The 19800-nt window shown below is 47.3% G+C and overlaps 1 protein-coding gene across 1 annotated transcript; it reads left to right on the top strand.

The window, feature by feature from the left end:
• Positions 1-13283: 13283 nt before the first annotated feature.
• On the top strand, positions 13284-14180 carry LOC123141542 (transcription factor MYB30-like). The gene has a single exon (XM_044560653.1). It carries the CDS (start codon positions 13388-13390, stop codon positions 14141-14143), a length of 756 nt encoding a protein of 251 aa, XP_044416588.1. The 5' UTR covers positions 13284-13387; the 3' UTR covers positions 14144-14180.
• The last annotated feature ends 5620 nt before the right edge of the window (positions 14181-19800 follow it).

The following is a 19800-nucleotide window of genomic DNA, read 5'->3' as shown; positions in this document are numbered from 1 at the left end:
CCATCGAACCTTTCGTCGACACCATAGTCGAACTCTCAATGAAAGCACCAATGTCGGTGTCAAAACCGGCGGATCTCAGGTAGGGGGTCCCGAACTGCGCGTCTAAGGTCGATGGTTGCAGGAGACGGGGGACACGATGTTTACCCAGGTTCGGGCCCTCTCTATGGAGGTAATACCCTACTTCCTGCTTGATTGATCTTAATGAATATGAGTGTTACAAGAGTTGATCTACCACGAGATCGTAATGGCTAAACCCTAGAGGCCTAACCTGTATGACTATGGTAATGAATGTGTCCTATCCGTACTACGCCCTCTGGTTTATATAGACACCGGAGGGATCTAGGGTTACATAGAGTCGGTTACATAAGAAGGAATCTTCATAGTTGGTCGCCTAGCTTGCCTTCCACGCCAAGGAGACTCCAATCCGGTCACGAGTATAGTCTTCGGTCTTCATGTCTTCACAGTCCATCAGTTCGGCCCACGGATAACAGTCCGGACTCCCGAGGACCCATTAGTCCAGGACTCCCTCGGCGGGGTCGGGGGCGGCGGGGGGTCGGGGGCGTCAGGGGCGGTGGTGGTCGGGGGCGGTGGGGGTCGGGGGCGGCGGGGACGGTGGTGTTCGGCGGCGGGGGCGGCGGGCACTGGTGAGGTGAGGGAGAGAGAGGGGTGGGGCGCGGGGCCGACCGTTTTTTAGTTAGGTTTAATTTCTTTGCCATCTGCTGCTAGCAGACGGCAAAGAGCGTAGCTAGTGGGGTGGGGCCGGGGGAAATGACCGTTAGGTTGGCTATTCTCTTTGTCGTTTGCTAGCAGACGACAAAGAAAGTGGTCGTTAGGTGGTTCTCATTAGGGGGCCACCCTTCCTCTTTGCCGTCTGCTAGCAGACGGCAAAGCTTCTATGATGTCTGCTAGCATACGACAAAGAGCTGGCTGACGGCAAACATGACCTTTGTCGCCAGCTCTTTCTTTGCCATCGGTTTTTTGTAAGCTGATGGCAAAGACCTTCTTTGCCATCAGCTAGCAGACGGCAAAGAGCTGGCTGACGGTAAACATCCTGATTCCAGTAGTGTTGGTGGGATTTGTGAGTGAAGGACTTGTGCAATTTGTGTGCTCTTGCCACAACATTAGTTGCGTTGGGGTCTCCACGAGGATTCATGAAAGTGAATGTTGAGTAGTTTATTACTCTTGGGTGCTTGCTACCCTAGAGCTTGTTCCTCTTGGATGCTTGAGCGCCTTAGATGATTGGTGTTGTCACAGAGCTAAATCATTGTGGTGTAAAGCTTCATGAGGCTTCAGGAGCCTCCAATCAAGTTGTGTTGAGTGCCCTAGGTAATGTATATGGGTTGGGTGGCCGCCCTCAAGGGTCTCCAATTGTATGGGCTCGGTGACTTCTCTCAAGGGTCCCTTAGTGGAGTCATGACACCTTTTATTGTGCGTGGGCGTGAGGAGAATACAATGAGCCACATGTGACGCTTGGGGAGCAATGTGCCTCCACAACGCTCTAACGGAGATTTAGCATCCGCAATTTTATTTAGGTTTTTTGCTTGGTAAATTAACCGCTAGTTTTATTCGCGTTTATTCAAGCCTAAATTGTAATTGTTTTAAAACGCCTATTCACCCCCTCTAGGCGACATCCACGTCCTTTGAGTTACGACTTTAGAAATTAGAAAAATAGTTTGTGCCTTGTAATTTACCTGGCTGGTTTAATTAGACAATTATATAATTAAATATTACACCCTCCCGGTGGCGCATCAACGGCACTCCTCCACGGTGCGTCCCTGCGGCTGCGGCTGGACATAGCTTCATGCAACACAAAACCACCGCCACTCGGGAAGAAAACGTCATCTCTTTCGATGGCCAGGAGGAGTAGCTGTCGCACCAAGGAAGTGGCACTCGACGGAAGCTGTTGAACTCCCCCCTCGACAACCACTTCGTGCTTCCACTTTGGCGGTGTGGCGGCACGGAGTGCAGTCGAAGCATATTGTTCTGCATTGTATCATCGCCAGTAGTGATTGCGGAGGTGGAGGGACCTTCAACGCAATCGTGACCCTTGGTCTTGGTCTCTAGAGGCGCTTCCGCAGCCGGTGACGGGAGATGACATGTAATATGGATGTTGTATGTTGAGTATAGAAAAAGTTTTAAGATCAAACATGAAGCAACCGACACGACACTTCGGCTACAAACCTCATCCATTTCGTCACAACTTGTGCAAAACCTTCTCCATCCATAGCCTATTGTAATCATACATTCATAAAACTGAAGTTCCAATTTGCATTTTATTGGTTTTATTTTTTATTAATATGAATATGGTTAAAGAAGAGTCAACAAATTCTTTCTTTTTACAAAGTTATAAAAAAGACTGATAGATCAAAAGTTACTGATATGTAACTTTATCAGCTGCAAGGTGTAAAAGAAAACCTTTATCAGATGCTTTAAATTGGAACTGTGGTAAGTTGGCCCCTAGCTTATACCTCGAACCACTTACTTGTGGCGGGTACAGTATATGCTCACCATTAGTATTTCAAATACCAGTGATGGATCAATATTTGCACCCGTCATTTACATGAGTGCCAAAATACCAGTGGCGGGGGTAAAATTTTCACTGATAATTGATCATCCATGGCGGGCACAACTTTGCGTCCGGTATTGGTATTTAGGCATAATGGGTGCAAAAGGGTGTCTGCCACTAGTAAACTCCACCCGGGCAAGTAGTTCTACAATATTGTACTGCTTGTAAGAGCATCTCCAATGTCAACCCTTAAACTGCCCGCATACGTCTGGACCATGCGGTCCGAAGGTGTTGTGCCATACAACACGAGTCTATATCGGTCTATTCGGCGGTCCGGACGCACTTTCTCCCGCAAAGTGGTAATAAAAGAGTGGGGAGGGGGGTTGCGGGAGTTCGGACAACACCCACGTTAGACTCCGATACCCGAGGTGCATTAAATCCCCCCTCACGGTCTCATTTTCGTCCACTCCATTCCTTCTCCCTCTTACTTTCCGTCCGCACCCTTCACCTCCGCCGCCGCCATTGTACCTCTTCGGCTGCCACAAATGCATTATCGGACGTCCGCCACTAGCACCGACGCGCCCGCTTGCCTTTACGACGGCGTTGTCCACCTTGGAGTCGTTTGTACCCAGGTACACTCCCCCCCTCCCGTGTCGACGACCTCCACGGCGGACACCACGCCACACAAGTGTTCGGTCAAATGTCATTTAGCTTAGTTTTGGATGCCATGTCGTTTTTTCATAGTACGAAGGATGACGGGGTACTCGACCATGGGGGATTAGCTGTTGTGCGATGCGTGATTGGCTGTATCTGCGGATTTCGTCGGCAGGAGCAGAAGGGGTCCTTCTGACAACAAGTGCATGAATCTTTACACGCACGAAAGCACATTGCCCTACGACATGCACATTATTCAAGAACACAATGTGAATTGTTATTGTATCGCCGGTACGCTATCCAGACTAGCGTCAACAAGTTTTTGTCACGTGGTTCGCCAGCATGAGGCAAGGTGGCCATTGCACGCGTTAGAGGACGAGATTGGAAATTTTGTTTATTTTGCTCAACTTGTTTAAATCATTCATTCACTCAATGTTGGTGTACACATTATGTAGCCCACACACGCTGTCGTGATTACCACAGGACAGAGAGTCGACCATTTACGTACACACTGTTGGATGAAGCTGAAGGGCAGTATATGCGGGACGACATGCTCTGGACATCTGGATAATCTCGTCGAATTTGAGACATTGTTGCCCTATACTTAATTTACATACTATGTATGAATGATTTATGGTATTATCTATCCGAACTTTGCCGAATATCGGCTGGTTTACACGAATTTCGTCAGGTTAATTCAAATGCGGGTTGAAATGTATGTGGGCACCGTTGGATGGCGGTGTCCGGCATCAGCGTTCGTAGACTGGTTCCCTATCTGCGGACATATCCCGAAGCAAATTTAACAGTCAGCGTTGGAGATGCGACCGAAAAACCCTGTCATTCTTCTTGTGCCTCGATCTTTGTCCAATAATTTACAAGAGTGCTACTCCTAAATTACGAGCCAATTAAGGATCTTACTACCTGACACAGAGCAAAATCATAGTAATCACCCATATAGTAATTAGCTTACTGAATCACAATTAAGTCACGCTAGACCATTCGAAGTGACACGGTTTGCAGAGGACACCATTGCAGAAGTGTTTTGAATTTCGGCCGGAAAAACGGATTTCGACCGAATTTTGGCCATCTCGGCCTGGGGCAAAAATCTATCTTTCGTTGAAATTGGTCAAATTTAACAAATTTTGGTCAAATTTTAGTCAAATTTCAGTCAAGTTTTGGTCAAATTTCGGCCGAAATTTTTAAAAATGGCCGAAATTTGGCCATCTCGGCCTGAGGCGAGAAAAATCACAAACCGAAAATCGAGACACATCGGAGCTAGCTCGCGCGCGTCAGCACTGCGCTGGATATGATCGATGGACGACTCCGGCGTATGAAACATGACAGTGGTCAGTGGTCGCAAATGTTTGAAGCATCTCAATATGTATTGTATACTCTGTTCAGCTGGGTCTCTACTCTATATCCACCAGTCCAGGGCAGCTTCTAAGCTTTAGTTTGACTCGCTGGGGCCATACACGAAGCCCCGTTGACACTTTGACCGTTGAGCTAGCTGCATGAAGCATCGATTCTGTGGTCCTATCTTTCAAACGTAAATCTCTCCACGTTATTTTAAGGGAACCGAGCTGTTTTCTTCTACACCTAAGTCCTATCGAGCTGAATTTGTCGCACGGCATTTCCCACTTGGTCCTGCTAACTCGATCCATCGTCTCCTCCACATTCAGTGAACCGATCGTTTTCGCCCATACAATATGGTCCATGCACGACTGTCACATGCATAGTAGGAGTTTTTTTTTACTTACCTAGTTTGATACGGAGCTGCTTGATGACTTGATTCTAGCTAGATTGAGCGGCCAGGCGTCGCCGGCGGCGGCGGGGACTCCGGATCCTTCCACTCGTGTGGGGCTGATGCGGGCCAGCGCCCCCGGGCCGGACGCCACAACGGGTGGCGACGGCGCTCCGGCGATTCCATTCCTCTGCGGCAGGCGGCTTCATGTTATGGTGCGTCGTGGTCGTTAGGGACGGCGGTGGCGTAACCGGATCGGTCGGCGGTGGCGTGGCCGGATCTGGGCCCAGGCGTGGGCCTTGGTCCCTGGATTACGGTCAGCGCGGTGGCGGTTGTGACATGTCGGCGGCTTGGTGGACCCGCCGGGATTCTACCCTTGTCTGGTCCATGAGAGCGCAGGCAATTTCGAGGGAAACTCTAGATCTTTTGGGGATCGAACGATGGCGGTGCTTTTCCGTCGTAGTCCCTCTTCATAGCATCGTTTTAGAGTTTGCTCCGGTTGAAGGAACCAACGACGCCGGCGGCGCACGCCTGGTGGCGCAACTGCCGATGAAAATCGTGCCGACTACGGGCATGGCGGACGATGGCGGCGTCTTAGATGTCGTTTCCTTGTCGAGGCATCGTCGTTGCAGTTTGCGTCATCAGGCTCGGGATGCTCTGGAGGAAACTTTAGATCTGGGTCTCCCGGATCGGACAATGATGACGTTCGCAGTATGGCTTTTGTTCCTGCGGGCATCGTTTTGGAGAAAATAATGGCTGGAGGGGACAAGAGGAGGAGCGGTGTTGCATCTACCGCAAAGCCGACGGCGGATCATGGCGGCATGGCGATGCGGAGTTTCGGCGACGGGCGCGTGTGGATGGACATGTGCAGGATGATGGCGTTGTCTGACGCCGTGGTGGCGTCGACGGCAGGCCTAGCAAGTTTGGTGCGTCAGTATCTGCTCTGGAGATGGATCGGTGGTTGATGGTGGCAGCGGCCTTTGAGACTGCGCTAGACTGGTGTGTGACCCAGTGGGCATTGGCTTGGTTGGGGCATTCGGCTTTGGATGTTAGATTTTTGTGCGATGTCTGTTTGGTATTAAGCTTGATTTGGCACCCTTCATCAAGGGGATAGCAGTAGCGATAGGTGTGCTGCCAAGACGGTGACTTTAGGCATACTGATGTATTATTTTGTAAGATTTTTATAAATAATTAATAAAATGATTGTAGGTATCGTTAGATACAGAGACCCGGTATCACCATTTTGAGAAAAAAAGATTGAGCAGGTCTCGATTTCATGGAGGTTGGCCCTGTCATTTTCCGCAGCCGCGATCAGGCCCTGGCTCGTCTAGATTTTCGGGAGGTTTCGTCGGGCACTTTTTCTCGTGCACTGTTCGGGAGATGCTGACGGATAGAGACCGAACGTCTGCCTCAAACAGAGAGAGAGACCGAACGTGGTGCGGACTATGCTTCTTTGACCAAATTACTTGAAGAAATTTGGTTCATTCGGAAAACCAAATTCTCTGTACTATTAACTCTACCCCAAATTACTTATACTTGTTAATTACTCCCTTCGTTTCTAAATATTTGTTTTTTTAGATATTTCAAATGACATCACATATAGATGTATGTAGACATATTTTAGAGCGTAGATTCACTCATTTTGTTTCGTATGTAATCACTTATTGAAATCTCTAGAAAGATACATACTTCCTCCGTCCCATAATGTAAGACTTTTTTGACACTCAAAAAACGTCTTACATTATGGGACGGAAGGAGTATTTAGGAACGGAGGGAGTAGGTCTTAGCGGAGGGAGGGAGTACGTTTTTAGGAAAGCCACTAAATCGAAACGACACAGACATATATGGTCTGTTTGAAGACGTTTCCCCACGTGCTTAGCATAGTACTCCCTTCATTTCACAATGTAGTGCGTCCACGCTTCTTGAGATCCAAATTTGACCGTAAATTTAACCAATAAGACCGACTGCGACGGGAGCAAAAATTATATCACTGAATTCATATCGAAAATACGAATTCAGTGTTATAATTTTTGCTCCAGTCGCAGTCGGTCTCGGCAGTTAAATTTACGTTCAAACTTGAATCTCGAAAAGTGCAGGCGCATTACATTGTGGAATGAAGAGAGTATATACAGCTGAAGTGGTTGAGGTTACATGTTTCTAAAGTGCAAGATCGTCGGCAGCCGTGCTACAGTGCACATCTGCATATATACCAGCTCATACGTATTGCATGACAGTTGACGCAATCTGACATTAAAACCGTCTAGGACTATGAGGAAGCAGTCTGTGCCAAGCTAGTCGATCTACTTGGTTTATCATTTCAATCAATCAAGGAGCTGCAAAGCTGGGCCTCTCTTGCTTGAATTGTTCAGTGAGCCATCAACAGCGCGTCGATTGCAAGCGAAGCGCACGGATTCGCAACGTCTTGACAGAGACCAAATCAACTCACAAAGCCCAACTTGATTGAGCCGACCTCGTCTAATATTTTCACTCCATGTGATCACGCAAGTGCCGAAGGGGAAAAGTAGTTTGAACTTTGAACTTGGATGCTCGCCCCACGCCGATGACTCTAGCCACGGCCGGAGATGCAAACTGTAATAGGAGATCTACGGCTCTTCCCACGAAGAGTGAAAACAGGAAAGAAAGTAAAACAAAAATGCGACTCCTACGCTTTCCATTACGGGACCATTTTTCTATCCCAGGCAAAGCAGTTCAATAGTATGGCAATGAAAAAGTTGTAGTTCGTTCAAACAGCTCCACTGAAACGGTCGACTGCATCCACAATACAACTTGTCATTCGTTTGTTAGTCCACCTGGAAAGGGAAACCGTTAGAAATAGTGTAAAGTTCGGATCTAGGAGTACTTTTGAAGACTGATGTGCAATCAGTCGAGGCGTTCGACAAGGTGGATTGAACGGCGCTTTGGTCTTTTTCCTCTTCTTTTTTAACATGGGAAGGGGGTCAGAAGGTCTCAAAGCTGACATTAATTAAACACAAAAGTTTTTCACAATATTGGGAAAAGGATCATAGAAAAGGAAATTACAATCATGTCCTCCCATTTTACATTTTAGTACCCCTGGGAAAAAAAGAACACAATCGCGTCTTGTATCTTTCGGCGACCTCGTCAAAGATTTCTTGACCACCATCTCTTGCCACAACATTGCATACATGGCAAGGAGAGAAGGGTCTCCGATTGAAGACATGAGCCTTGGGATTTGCCGGCAAATCCGTTTGAAGACAGAATTGCAACCAAGACACCCAAAACACTGCCCTGCAGTTTTTTTTCGCAGATCAAAATCATGCAGCATGCCACATTCTTTGGAATTCCATGGTTTAACTTTTAACGAATGACTAGTTCCTTCTAGCTCCTCTCTTTAGTCCAAATATCCAATTCAAAACTCATACACTAATTTAAGTGTTTGTTGTTCCCAATGATGATATTTTCAACTTATTATAATACTCAATGTTAAGACCCAAATTTCAACTTCAAACTTTCAGTTTCAGACGTTCACACTTCCTATTGATGAAACTGTCAACTAAATATATTTTAATCTAATTTAGCATTCTACTTTTCCAATGAGAAATGATAGAACTCTACTACGTGTATTTATAATTTCCATTGTATTAGTAGTAAAAAAATTCAGAGTTAGCAGGCTGTTAACTACCCTAGAAAGAAAGCTAAGCTACTAAATGAAGCCGATTAAACAAAACTAAAACCAAGAACTTCCATAGCCTCGTGCTGTCACACCCCATAGATCTGGAGCTGGATGGCACAATTAAGAGCATCTACAGCCATACTTGACAAATCTGACCCTCTATACGTCCACAGACGCGCCCGGGCACGCCCGCGGACACATCCGGACATGCCCGCGCACGCCCGCGGACGCATCTGGACGGGCCCTCATATATATTTCGCTCGCAACATTCACGTATTTCAAATCCGGACTCTCAAACCCATGCAAATCCATGCACATCGATCATACAAGCCAATGTCGCATGTAAATAACAAATGTTGGTGCCGAGCATAGATAGTGTTTAAATAAAATTTATTTTAAGTGCACAACTCAAACATTAGCTGCTTGGTTTCCATTGCGGGTCCACATGTGCTCCAAAAGATCATTGAGTAGTTGTGTGTGCACCTGATGATCTCGAAGATTCTAATGCATCTGCAGAAAGTTGAGAATAGTCATGCGCATTTGGTTCTCTGAGATACAAAGGTCCAAACACCTCCACACGGCGCGGGCAAACTAAACAGTAGTCTTCAGGTACGTGCTCTTCCCCATCCTGACCATCTCACCAGCGGCATCTGCAGTAGTACCCAGTGCAAGCATCCTCAGAGTAGCCGTGCACTTCTGCTTGACAGAGAAAGAGTTGTCCGCAGCAATCCCTTGTGAGCTTGAAGTAGTCACCGTGTGCCTCCACTCCCTCCACAATGCGCAAAAACAATGGTTTTCGCATGCGAAAACGACGACGAAACCATGGATCATCCAGGAAAAGTAAGCCCAGGAGCAAAGTAGTGCCTGTGCAGTAGCTTTGCTCTGGACACACTATCCCGGTTGATCGCTCTTCTCCCTTAGATTGAGCCCTTGAAGTTGAAAATATGTTCACTTGCCGGTCCATTTCTCCTTGCATGCTCATTAGCATGATCATTTCCACTTCTTCGTCCAAATCCGAGGAATCGAAGAACTCATCTTGAATCATTTGATCAAGCTCCGTCGATCCATACTCCTCGTCCTACGAAGCATCGGAATCCATCATTTTCCCTAATAAAATCACAAAAAGTCAGGCAAGACAATGTGTCAAACACATCAAGCGCAAGGCGGAGCCAGAGAGTTGCCAGACGTACTGCGGTGGCGTCCGGGCCGGCCACGACGTCCCACCCGACGGAGGACGGGACGGAGGACTGCTCTGCCGGAGCTGGCGGCGCAGAGGCTAGGAACGGCTGCGGAGCGCGCGCAGCAGTGAAGCTGCGAGACGAATGACACAGAGGAGGAAGGAGAGACGAGGGAGCAAATGGATCCGGCAGGTCTGAGGGTGATTTGGTGAAATTTACGGTGGGGTCAGGGTATCGAGTTTGACATGGCGGGCGTGCCCGGGCACCCCCATACCCGTCACATATTTGGGCTGCATATGAGGGGTGCCGGTCAGCTCAAACGTTTGAGGCCCATTTGGGTCAAGATTTCATGATCGGACAGTGACCGGGCGGCCTGCCCGGGCGTATGAGGCGGGTTTGAGGCGCCCGGCTGTAGATGCTCTAACATCACAAGCCACACACGTGATCCCGTTATGACAAGGCCCTTTGTTGCATGCCACAACCAGAGACCACTTGTCGTCGAGCATCGCCGCCCAACCTGGAAACCGGGATAGCAGGCCATAGCTCCAACTATAACGCGTTGTAGGGACATGATGCATCACAACTAGAGTCGAGGATGGAGGGGACATCATAGCTGGAGTCAAGGATGGAAGGCACATGGTGCCAGATCCGAGGCACTCGGCGTAGATTGTCGACTAGGTTGCAGATGGACACGAGATTGGGAGGTGGAGGAAGGGTGAGACACACTCGAGAATGAGATGGCGACGGTGGCAAGGGGGCAGGGCAGCTACTACATGGGCTCTTTTGTTGGGGTGGGGGTGTCGGGGAATCGCGGAGTCGCTAGGAGCTACCCGGGAGGCTAGGGGGACCAGAATTCTCCCAACAATCCAGGAAGTAGAGTTTCCTTGACCTTTGCATCCCAGTGCATAGGCTAGAGTTTCTGGTTTTGAAACAAAGAGTTGCAAGTGGATATTTGCTTGTAATCGGAACCATGGAGCATGACGTATTCTTTGGTAACAATATGAAATATTGTTCAAATCGAATCCATGAAACATGCCATATTCTTTGATAATTCCATGCTTTACTTTTTTTAAATGACTAGTTCTTTCTTAAGCATGAGTGTTAACCTTTTTTTAAGTAAAGGAGGTCAAACCTCCGGCCTCTGCATCAATCGATGCATGCAGCCATATTTATTAATTATTCCGCAAACGTCTGATAAAAATATACATCAATCCACCTGAAGCCACCACTCACACCTACAAACTTGATAACATATCGGGGCCAACATCCGGTGCAGCCTACCTAATGCGAACACTACATGCATACATTTTAGAAGCCGCCGTCATCATCGGACCACTGACACATCTTCAAGAGAGAGATCCGCATCTTCCTTGCCAGTCCTGACATCCGTCGACGCCACCACGACGCCCAACGGCGCCACCACCCTGTGCTTGTCCGTCCAGACGTGAAGGCTCACGAAGATACGTCGTGCGTAGCACCTGGCAACCAGACATGACTCAGTGTAGCACCTGTCGGCCAGGCATAACTTGACAGCTCCATCAAATCTCCATGCAAGACGAAGCCGCTCCACCTCCTGCCTTTGTCTTCCAGCGCTGCTCCACAAACGATGCTCCCAAGAGAGAGACGACACTGTAGTACCGTAATCATCCAATCTGGAAGACCAGATCCTAGGGTTTTCCCCGAAGCAGCACGAGTGGGTCGACGATAGTTACACGACGATGTCTTCATCAAGGTAACGGCGCAAAACACCGCCATCGCCCGCCAAAGGCTCGGTTTTCACCGGCAACTATATCTCCCCAACTCGTAGCTGGGACTAGATGACGAATCTCGAGATCCAACCACCCAGCCGCAGGCCGCCCACCTCTGACGGAAGAGATGACCACCACCGCCGGCTGCACCGGTGAGAACAGATCTAACCGGAGGTGCCGCCGACGTGACCACCAGGCCCTCCACACCGCCGCTGCCGATCCAAAGGCAGATGGTGCGCCGCCACCGCCGACCACAGCGCCGCCACCGATCCAGAGGCAGATGGCGTGCCGCCGCCCGAACAGGGCAGGCCGCCGCGCCTGCAGCGCGCGCCGCCTCTGACGCCGCCGCGCCACAGCCATCACCGTCGCCAACACTGCCACCACAGTCGCCATTAGGACGCCGGCCGGCCGCCATACCGCCGTAGTCCAAATTTGAGACGTCGTGAACGAGATCAACGCCGCCGCGATCCAGATCGGGGTCACACCCTCGAGGCAGGGCGCCCCGCGTCACCCTATGATCCGCGAGAGGGAGGAATGCCTCCGCCGCCGCCGTCGCACGCACAGGCTATGCCCGGCGCGGACCACCGACGGCGGCGGAGTGAAGGAAGAGGAAGGAGCGGTAACCTGGCGGTTAGGGTTGGAGCCCCGAGAGGAGGGAGCGGAAGGAGCCCACAAGCGTTAACTTTGAACTCGAAACTTCCACTTCTCAACTTACATAATGATTCCCGCAAAAAAGAAACTTACATAATGATTCAAGCGCTCGCTATTCCTAATGATCGGCTTCTCGACTTATGAAGATACTTTCCACATATTAGTATAAAACTAGATGTTAAGACTCAAGTTTCAACTCGAGATTTCCGACTCTCGTGCTTAGTAATTAGGATGTCCACACTTCCTATTGGTAAAACAGCCAACTAAATATATTTTATTCTGCAATTTAACATTCTACTTTTTTGACGGAAATGATGTGCCTTTATAAGAAAAAAGCTAGGCTGCTAAATGAAGTATCCTGGTGGCTGCGTGGCGTTCTACTTGAGATCTCCATATTTGGGCTTCCAGTAATATAAAGTCCATGTTTGAATACTCTAACTTAGTTAGAGGTTAGAGTTAGATTCTAACAAACTAATCCTGAACTAACTCTAACCAAAGAGGTGTTTGGATGGCAGGGTTAGATGAAGCGCGGATACGGTGAGGCGCCTTCATGGGCGGTGCGAGAGGGAAGGAGGGAGAGGACGAAAAGCTTCAAGGAAGTGGGGAAGGATCTGCTGTGGGGAGAGCGAGAGAAAAAGATGTTTTTTAGTGGTCATAAGAAGAACTAATCCAAATAAGAATCTCTTGAAATCTAACCCAAACTAACCCTTCTGTTTGAATATTTTTAGGTTAGTTAAGTCCAAACTAACCCAGACTAACTCAACCCATGGACCCACCAAAGAATGGTGATTTTTTTCACCGGTTAGTTAATTATAAACACTCAAAGAAAGTTAATTAAACGGAATTGCCTGTACCATGCAACCAGAAACACATCATCATCTCCCGTAGAGAAAAAAGAATCACATCATATCATTCCATATACTTTTTCAAACCGGCAGAGCAGGGTACACACGCATTCCTGAATCCTGACCCACAAACTACTCCATCGTTTTCCAACAATAGAAAAAGAACTACTTGGATATAACGCCCACTATTCTCCCTCGTTTTGTCAGCCAATGGTCCCTGCTCGGAACCTGCCCCAATTGACCACGTTTTGCCATCGCCGCGCGCCGAGCATAAATAGCGCAACGTCTGAGCAGCTCAGCTCAGGCAGCCATTTCCCTTCGGACCAGCGTCAACACACTGAACGATCCATCCATCACACACTTGACCGAGAAAGAGAACGGGAGAGGTGCAGAGGAGTGAGCAAAGCTAGCAATGGTGAGGGCTCCTTGCTGCGAGAAGATGGGGCTCAAGAGGGGCCCGTGGACGGCGGAGGAGGACATGACCCTGGTGGCTCACATCGAGCAGCACGGGCACAGCAACTGGCGGGCGCTGCCGAAGCAGGCCGGCCTGCTGCGCTGCGGCAAGAGCTGCCGCCTCCGGTGGATCAACTACCTGCGCCCCGACATCAAGCGCGGCAACTTCACCAGCGAGGAGGAAGACGCCATCATCCAGCTCCACGCCATGCTCGGCAACAGATGGTCCACCATTGCCGCCAGGCTGCCTGGGAGGACGGACAACGAGATCAAGAACGTCTGGCACACACACCTCAAGAAGCGACTCGAGTCCTCGTCCAAGCCGTCCGGCCAGGCAGCGCCTAAGCGCAAAGCCAAGAAACCTGCTGTGTCTGCGAGCGCGCTCGAGGGCCCGACCTCCAAGCCGGCGTCGTCACCCGGGCAGTCCCTCTCGATGTCGCCGGGGCAGTCCCTCTCGACATCGTCTGCCACCGACTACTCGATGGCCTCCTCGTTGGAGAACACGGGCAGCTCTTCTTCCTCGGAGGAGTTCCAGATCGACGACAGTTTCTGGTCGGAGACACTGGGGATGTCGGTGGACAACTCCGGTTCCGGGATGGAAATCAGCGACACCTTCGGCGTAGATAGCGCATCGCCGTCGAGCAACGATGAGATGGACTTCTGGGTCACGCTGTTCATGCAGGCTGGTGACATGCAGAGTTTGTCACAGATTTAGGCCTCATTCGGTTTGAAGAAAGTAGGATTTAGAAATAGTATTGGAAGTTGATAGGATGACACTTGTCATCCTAAAAAATTGTCTTGCCTTGCTGTTACGCACAAAATGAGGTTTGAGTGAATAGGTAGATTTCCCTCAAAACACAAGAAATGAATAGTATTTCTGTGAAATTGATGAAAAAGGGTCTCTCCGCTTTATATTATAAAACAACAACCAACCAATACAACCAGCTCGCTGGGGCCGCAGCACAAACAACCGTATTCCTATGAAATTCCCGTATGCGTTTCCTACAAACCGAATGCATACATGAATGGTCGGCTTGTTGGACGGAGGTCTAGGACCCTCATGTGCAAGATTGATTGTGGAAGTGACTACAAATAAGAGAGGGGCTTGTAGAGAGGCTGTCAAACTTGCGACAACTGAGAAACACTCGAAAACTCCACTGCATGCAGATGCAAAGCCAAAACACAACTGCCTCAGTGTCACATTGGATCTTACAGACATCAAGGCAAAAACCAACATATTATGTGAGCTTGAGATGAACTTCCTAATGGTGTCCTACATAAGGTGGTGCTAACCACGTCGGCCCCCAACATGGGTTGGGCCGAGGACCCCCAAACTACCAACCAGTTGGCCACACTTTTCAGGCCACATGACGTACTCAAGATGGAATCTATAGACTTGGCGCATGCTCTAAGGCATGATGTGATGCTCAGCATGTTTATTCCTCTATGTAACCGACCTAGGTGCAACTCTAGGTACCCCAGTGTCTCTATAAGCTGAGGGGTTTAGACCATAGAGATACATTCATTCACATATACAATCTCGAGGTAGATCAACCTGTACTTTATACCCCATCCACAGTCAATACACTACAAGCACGCTGTAGGGTTTTACCTCTTCGAGAGGGCCCAAACCTGGGTAAATACCGTGTCTCTTCTCCGTCCTATTACCATGAACCCGAGATCACCAGCTTGGGACCCCCTACGGCCCTATCGAAGATCTGCCGGATTTAGCTCCGCACTTCCCATCCCCATTCGACATCACGATACAACTACTGATTCACAGTGTCGAGGACATCACCGACCTAAGGATAGGATTCCTGCACAACATGTTCCCGTACGAAAAGTTAAATGGGATCCTCAAGTATACGTCCATAACAGGTCTCATCTGCATGAAAGAATAATCTAGGGCTTTCTGACCGCAAAGACCACATGGAATTCGTCGTATTGATAGGTCTGCCCCATAATAAGCACGTTGAAAAGCTCAATGGCATAGGTAATAAGGCCAGGAAGAAGAATTTGCATGTGCACTTAGACCGGCCCAACTGAGTGGACGACTTCGTCATAGTGCACACATTAGCGTTACACCAACGAATTACATGTATTAAATTTAATATGATTTGCATGTATTAAATTAAAGAGAAAAAACAATTGTGCTAATAATGGCATTGAACAAGTTTAAGTAAACCAAAGTGTGTGCAATGTTTAACTACAATCCAAAGGTTTTCATAAAAAGGTGCATGAGCGATGGACTGATTAACGCATATGTTTCTAAATGGAAAAAAAATCGTGTGTGATGATTACAATTTTCGCTAACGATTCTTGTGCCAAAAACTGTCAGCGATAGGTACATTCTTGCAGGGGTTTTCAACTTATTGAATTGTGAGTGATTGTGTTCGTAATCGCACACAATTCCTGATATTGCAATCATGTGTGACGATTTACTACTAGCAGACGTTTTCTCATTGAACAACGATGGAACCCCCCCCCAAATCCCCAACCCACTTGAGCACACGGTTTCGGGACTGTGTGCAATTAGGGGTCCAAACTGTGTTCATAGCCCTACTATGTACTAGTGACTCTTCCTCCGCTCTGATGGACAAATGAAGTGACAGAATGGCTGCCAGGGACAATGATACCACTCAAAGCCTGTTGTACTTTTCAACTTGCTAAAATCTTATGGAGGATAATGTAATGTGAAAAGTCTGTTTCACGCAATAACATGTTGAACCAGTTACTCATTGAATTCTAATAATGAATCAACTTTTTTCTTGAAAAAAAACCCAAATCAATTGGTAGAAATAGAATAACACGAGGAAAAATACCAAATCAACTGGTAGAAATAGAATAACTCGAGCGTTTTCTTAGACACATTCTCATGGGTTGTCATGCTTGTCTTTTTACATTTGACATATATCAGCTTAAAAAATTTGAAGGAGGCCGTAGCTCTATATTAATCAAAAGTCATTACAATAAAATACCTAAATAAGGAAAAATACAATCCAATACATAGAGAGTTCTCTATCCTCTCCATTCCACATAGGAGGATAAACACACGCCCCCCCCCTGATGTTTTCCGCACTGGAGTTTTGCACAATCATTAGGACTAGAAGTAGTATCCACATAGGCAGCCGGGAAACCATCGATCTCAGCTAGGAAGTTTCGATACCCCGATCCCTAAGGATTCATGACCCGGAGAAGAAGATGGCATTGGGTATACTCACATGCAAATAGCAGAGATAGCGGCCGCTAGCACCAGTCTAGCGCTATTTATTCCAGATAGCGATAGAAAATAACATGTTGTCATGATGTGGTCGCAATAGCGGTTGTTAGACCGCAATAGCAGGGATATCGCACCGCTATTTGTTCGAAACTTGATTTTTTTTTCTTAATGCTAGTTGCCTATGCAATTATGTAAGTGATTGATTAGTTATTGTCAATATGATTAATACTTATATAAATGATGTTAGATTATAGCTATATTTTGTATACTTATATAAACAATGATGTTAATTATAAATCCAAGCACACGATCGCTCAAAGTAAATGACATTTTTGTTATTCATGGTATAGAAATATACAAATAATCTCAAAACATGAGTGTTTCTGCAAATCCTCTATATGGACATAGAGCCCGCAATATCACCTGCTATCCGAAATCTGCTATGTCGACCCTAATCCGCTATTTAAAACTCGTATATCATGACTAGACGTCTACCCGAGTTAGCCAAATATGCTTACTCTATTATTTCCAAAGCACCACCACTCGATGTAACAAGCGCGCTGGCGCTCGACCGAGACTGGCAATGTCGCATCATGTTGTGAAATGTTGTAGAAACAAAAACAAATCGACACCTACAGATCATCCCAGGACCTATGAAGATGCAAGTGTGATTTGATCTAGATTAGATTGCTCACCAGCATAACACGACAGAGAGGAGAGTTGGTAAGCATGTTGATGCAGATTCCTGCAACTAGGCTATACCTCCTAGACTTGAGAATGTATTTCTTGAATTGATCCGTAGATCGAGCACCGAACATACAATGTATCTGTTGGTATCCATGCATACGGAACCACCGATCGGACGGAGCTTCCCCTGAGCAATGTTGAAGAACTAGAGGTGGATGTGGAGCAACGTAACATCGTACGAACTTTCCATGAGAGAGAGAGAGATGAGGCGGCATACGCATTAAAGAAGATGTCTTTGGAGGGGCTGCCCCCTCTCGTATATATAGGGGAGTGGAAGGTGGACTTCCTTGGAGGAGGAGGCGCCTCCTCCTAGGGCCAGCGCACCAAGGCTGGGCGCCCCACCAAATCCTAGGCGGCTAGGCCTATGTGCCCACGTGCCTGCACCCCACTTGGGCCTAGCCAAGTGAGAAGCCCCATGTCGCCCTATATAATTATTTTGGAAGGTTCTAGAATACTCAGGAACCCTCCATGAACTTCCGGTGATTTTCCAGTGTCTCGGGACTTTCCTGGTTTTCCAAAACTTCTTCGGTTTTTCTCCAAAGAACTTCTGGTTTTCCCTGAAACATTTTCGGTTTTCTCCTCAATTTTTTTCAAACTTCCCAGAACATTTCTGGTGAATTTCTCTCATGGTCCTATCCTCCTAATTCTTAACTGATCGGTGACCCTTAAGCTTGTGACCCCGCAAGTTCGGTTATGCGTAGACATGACCCGGAACTCCTTCCGGTCAATGATCAATAGCAGAACTATGGACATCCATATTGACCCCTATACCCACACGAATTAATATTGGATGAACCTATTGTTCCTATGAGATATTCCGTTTGCTTCACAATACTTTACAAAACCTAAGGTCAGATTTATCGGTATTCCCGTGAATCAACTTTTGATTACTATACCAAGTTCTCCTTGTTACCCAGTTTTGTTATTTTTCCTAACTTTCATATTCCGACATCCCCGTAATCATGCCATGATGTGTTTGGCCAGATGATGATGAATACCGTAATAATCACATGGCCCTAAGAATATATCTTCATCATTGGAGGAGCAAATTTCATTCTTGAGCTATCAAGCCCCTTGTCATACTTTTCTAATGCACTTGTAAGCTGTTGTTATGATCACCATGTTATGGGTAACGTTTGATAAACCTCAAAGCACGCCATCTGATATGAAGGTGCTCGATACTCTCATGGTCTAAGCAATTATGCATATCGTAACATCTCTGTGATTATACTAATAACTAGTGACAATATGATCTTGTAGTATATCAATCCACTGGGTCCGTTCAACACAATTTTTCATCCAACAATGTATACCCATTGTTGCCAGCATCCTCATTACTTTAACTATGCCCATGATCAGAAAAACGAACCATCATGCAACACATGAGCAAGTCTTAGAGGCGGCACAATGAATATATTTAATTTTTACTATTCCACACATGCAAGTGAGTTTTCCTTTGAATCTCATTTACATTGAAGACTTGAGAGCCATTGCAACTATAGCACAGAAAATAAATATTAATTACAATTGAGGGAATAAATAATGACATTTACTATTGTTTTCAGGGCATATTTCCTTCACATCATGGTCGACCTCGCGCCACGCTACTAGCTCCAAACGTAGACCATCCACCGGATATCAAGATCAACAACATGATGTTTGGTTTGGAGACAACGCCCCACTTGTGGACTTGAAGACGCAATGAAGGATGTGTGTACCGCGAAGAAGCTATAGTTGTTGTGGTTGCCGCCACCATGCTTTCATTGTATTTATTTTTCTTGTTGACGAACTGCAAATTCATGCTAGTAGGGGAGAGCAGGAACGATGCGCCATCGTGTACCTCCCTCCAAAGAGTTTCCAGCATAGTGGTACGACCAAGTCCAATGTCTTCAGCTTTGGGATCATGTTCAGGGAGATATCCATAAGATGCCAGGTGATCAACCTTGCGTACCCCAAGTCCCGATGACCATATCTTCATACTTCATGTGGTGCAGCTGTTATCCGACGAGGGAACTACTCAAAGCATATGACCGCAAACTGCCGAAAGGTACGCATCGTTAGAGCGCTCACGTCTGCTAGGCTGTACTTACATGTGGAGTTCCTGGAGCCCGACTGGAGCACATAGCTCCGCAGCTTCATCCTCGCTGAGTTCGCATGAATAAATGAGCACCATCGGAGCTTGTCGGCTACTCGTCTCAGTGTTGCAGCGATGACACTGTGATACCGGCGGCAAGTTCTGACAGTGGGGCCATGGAGGGTATGAAGATAAGGAGCTTGAGAGAATGTTCCACCAAGATTCTTCTTGACTTGGCATCTCGCGAAAAACACCTCCAAAAATGTTATTGTAACACAATTTGGAATGTTATACATCTGTCATTCATGCATATCATATTTTATTGCATTTT

The sequence above is a fragment of the Triticum aestivum genome, chromosome 6D, assembly GCF_018294505.1.
Source record: "Triticum aestivum cultivar Chinese Spring chromosome 6D, IWGSC CS RefSeq v2.1, whole genome shotgun sequence".
In the NCBI taxonomy this organism is placed as follows: domain Eukaryota; kingdom Viridiplantae; phylum Streptophyta; class Magnoliopsida; order Poales; family Poaceae; genus Triticum; species Triticum aestivum.
This window is presented reverse-complemented; position numbering and strand designations above follow the sequence as displayed.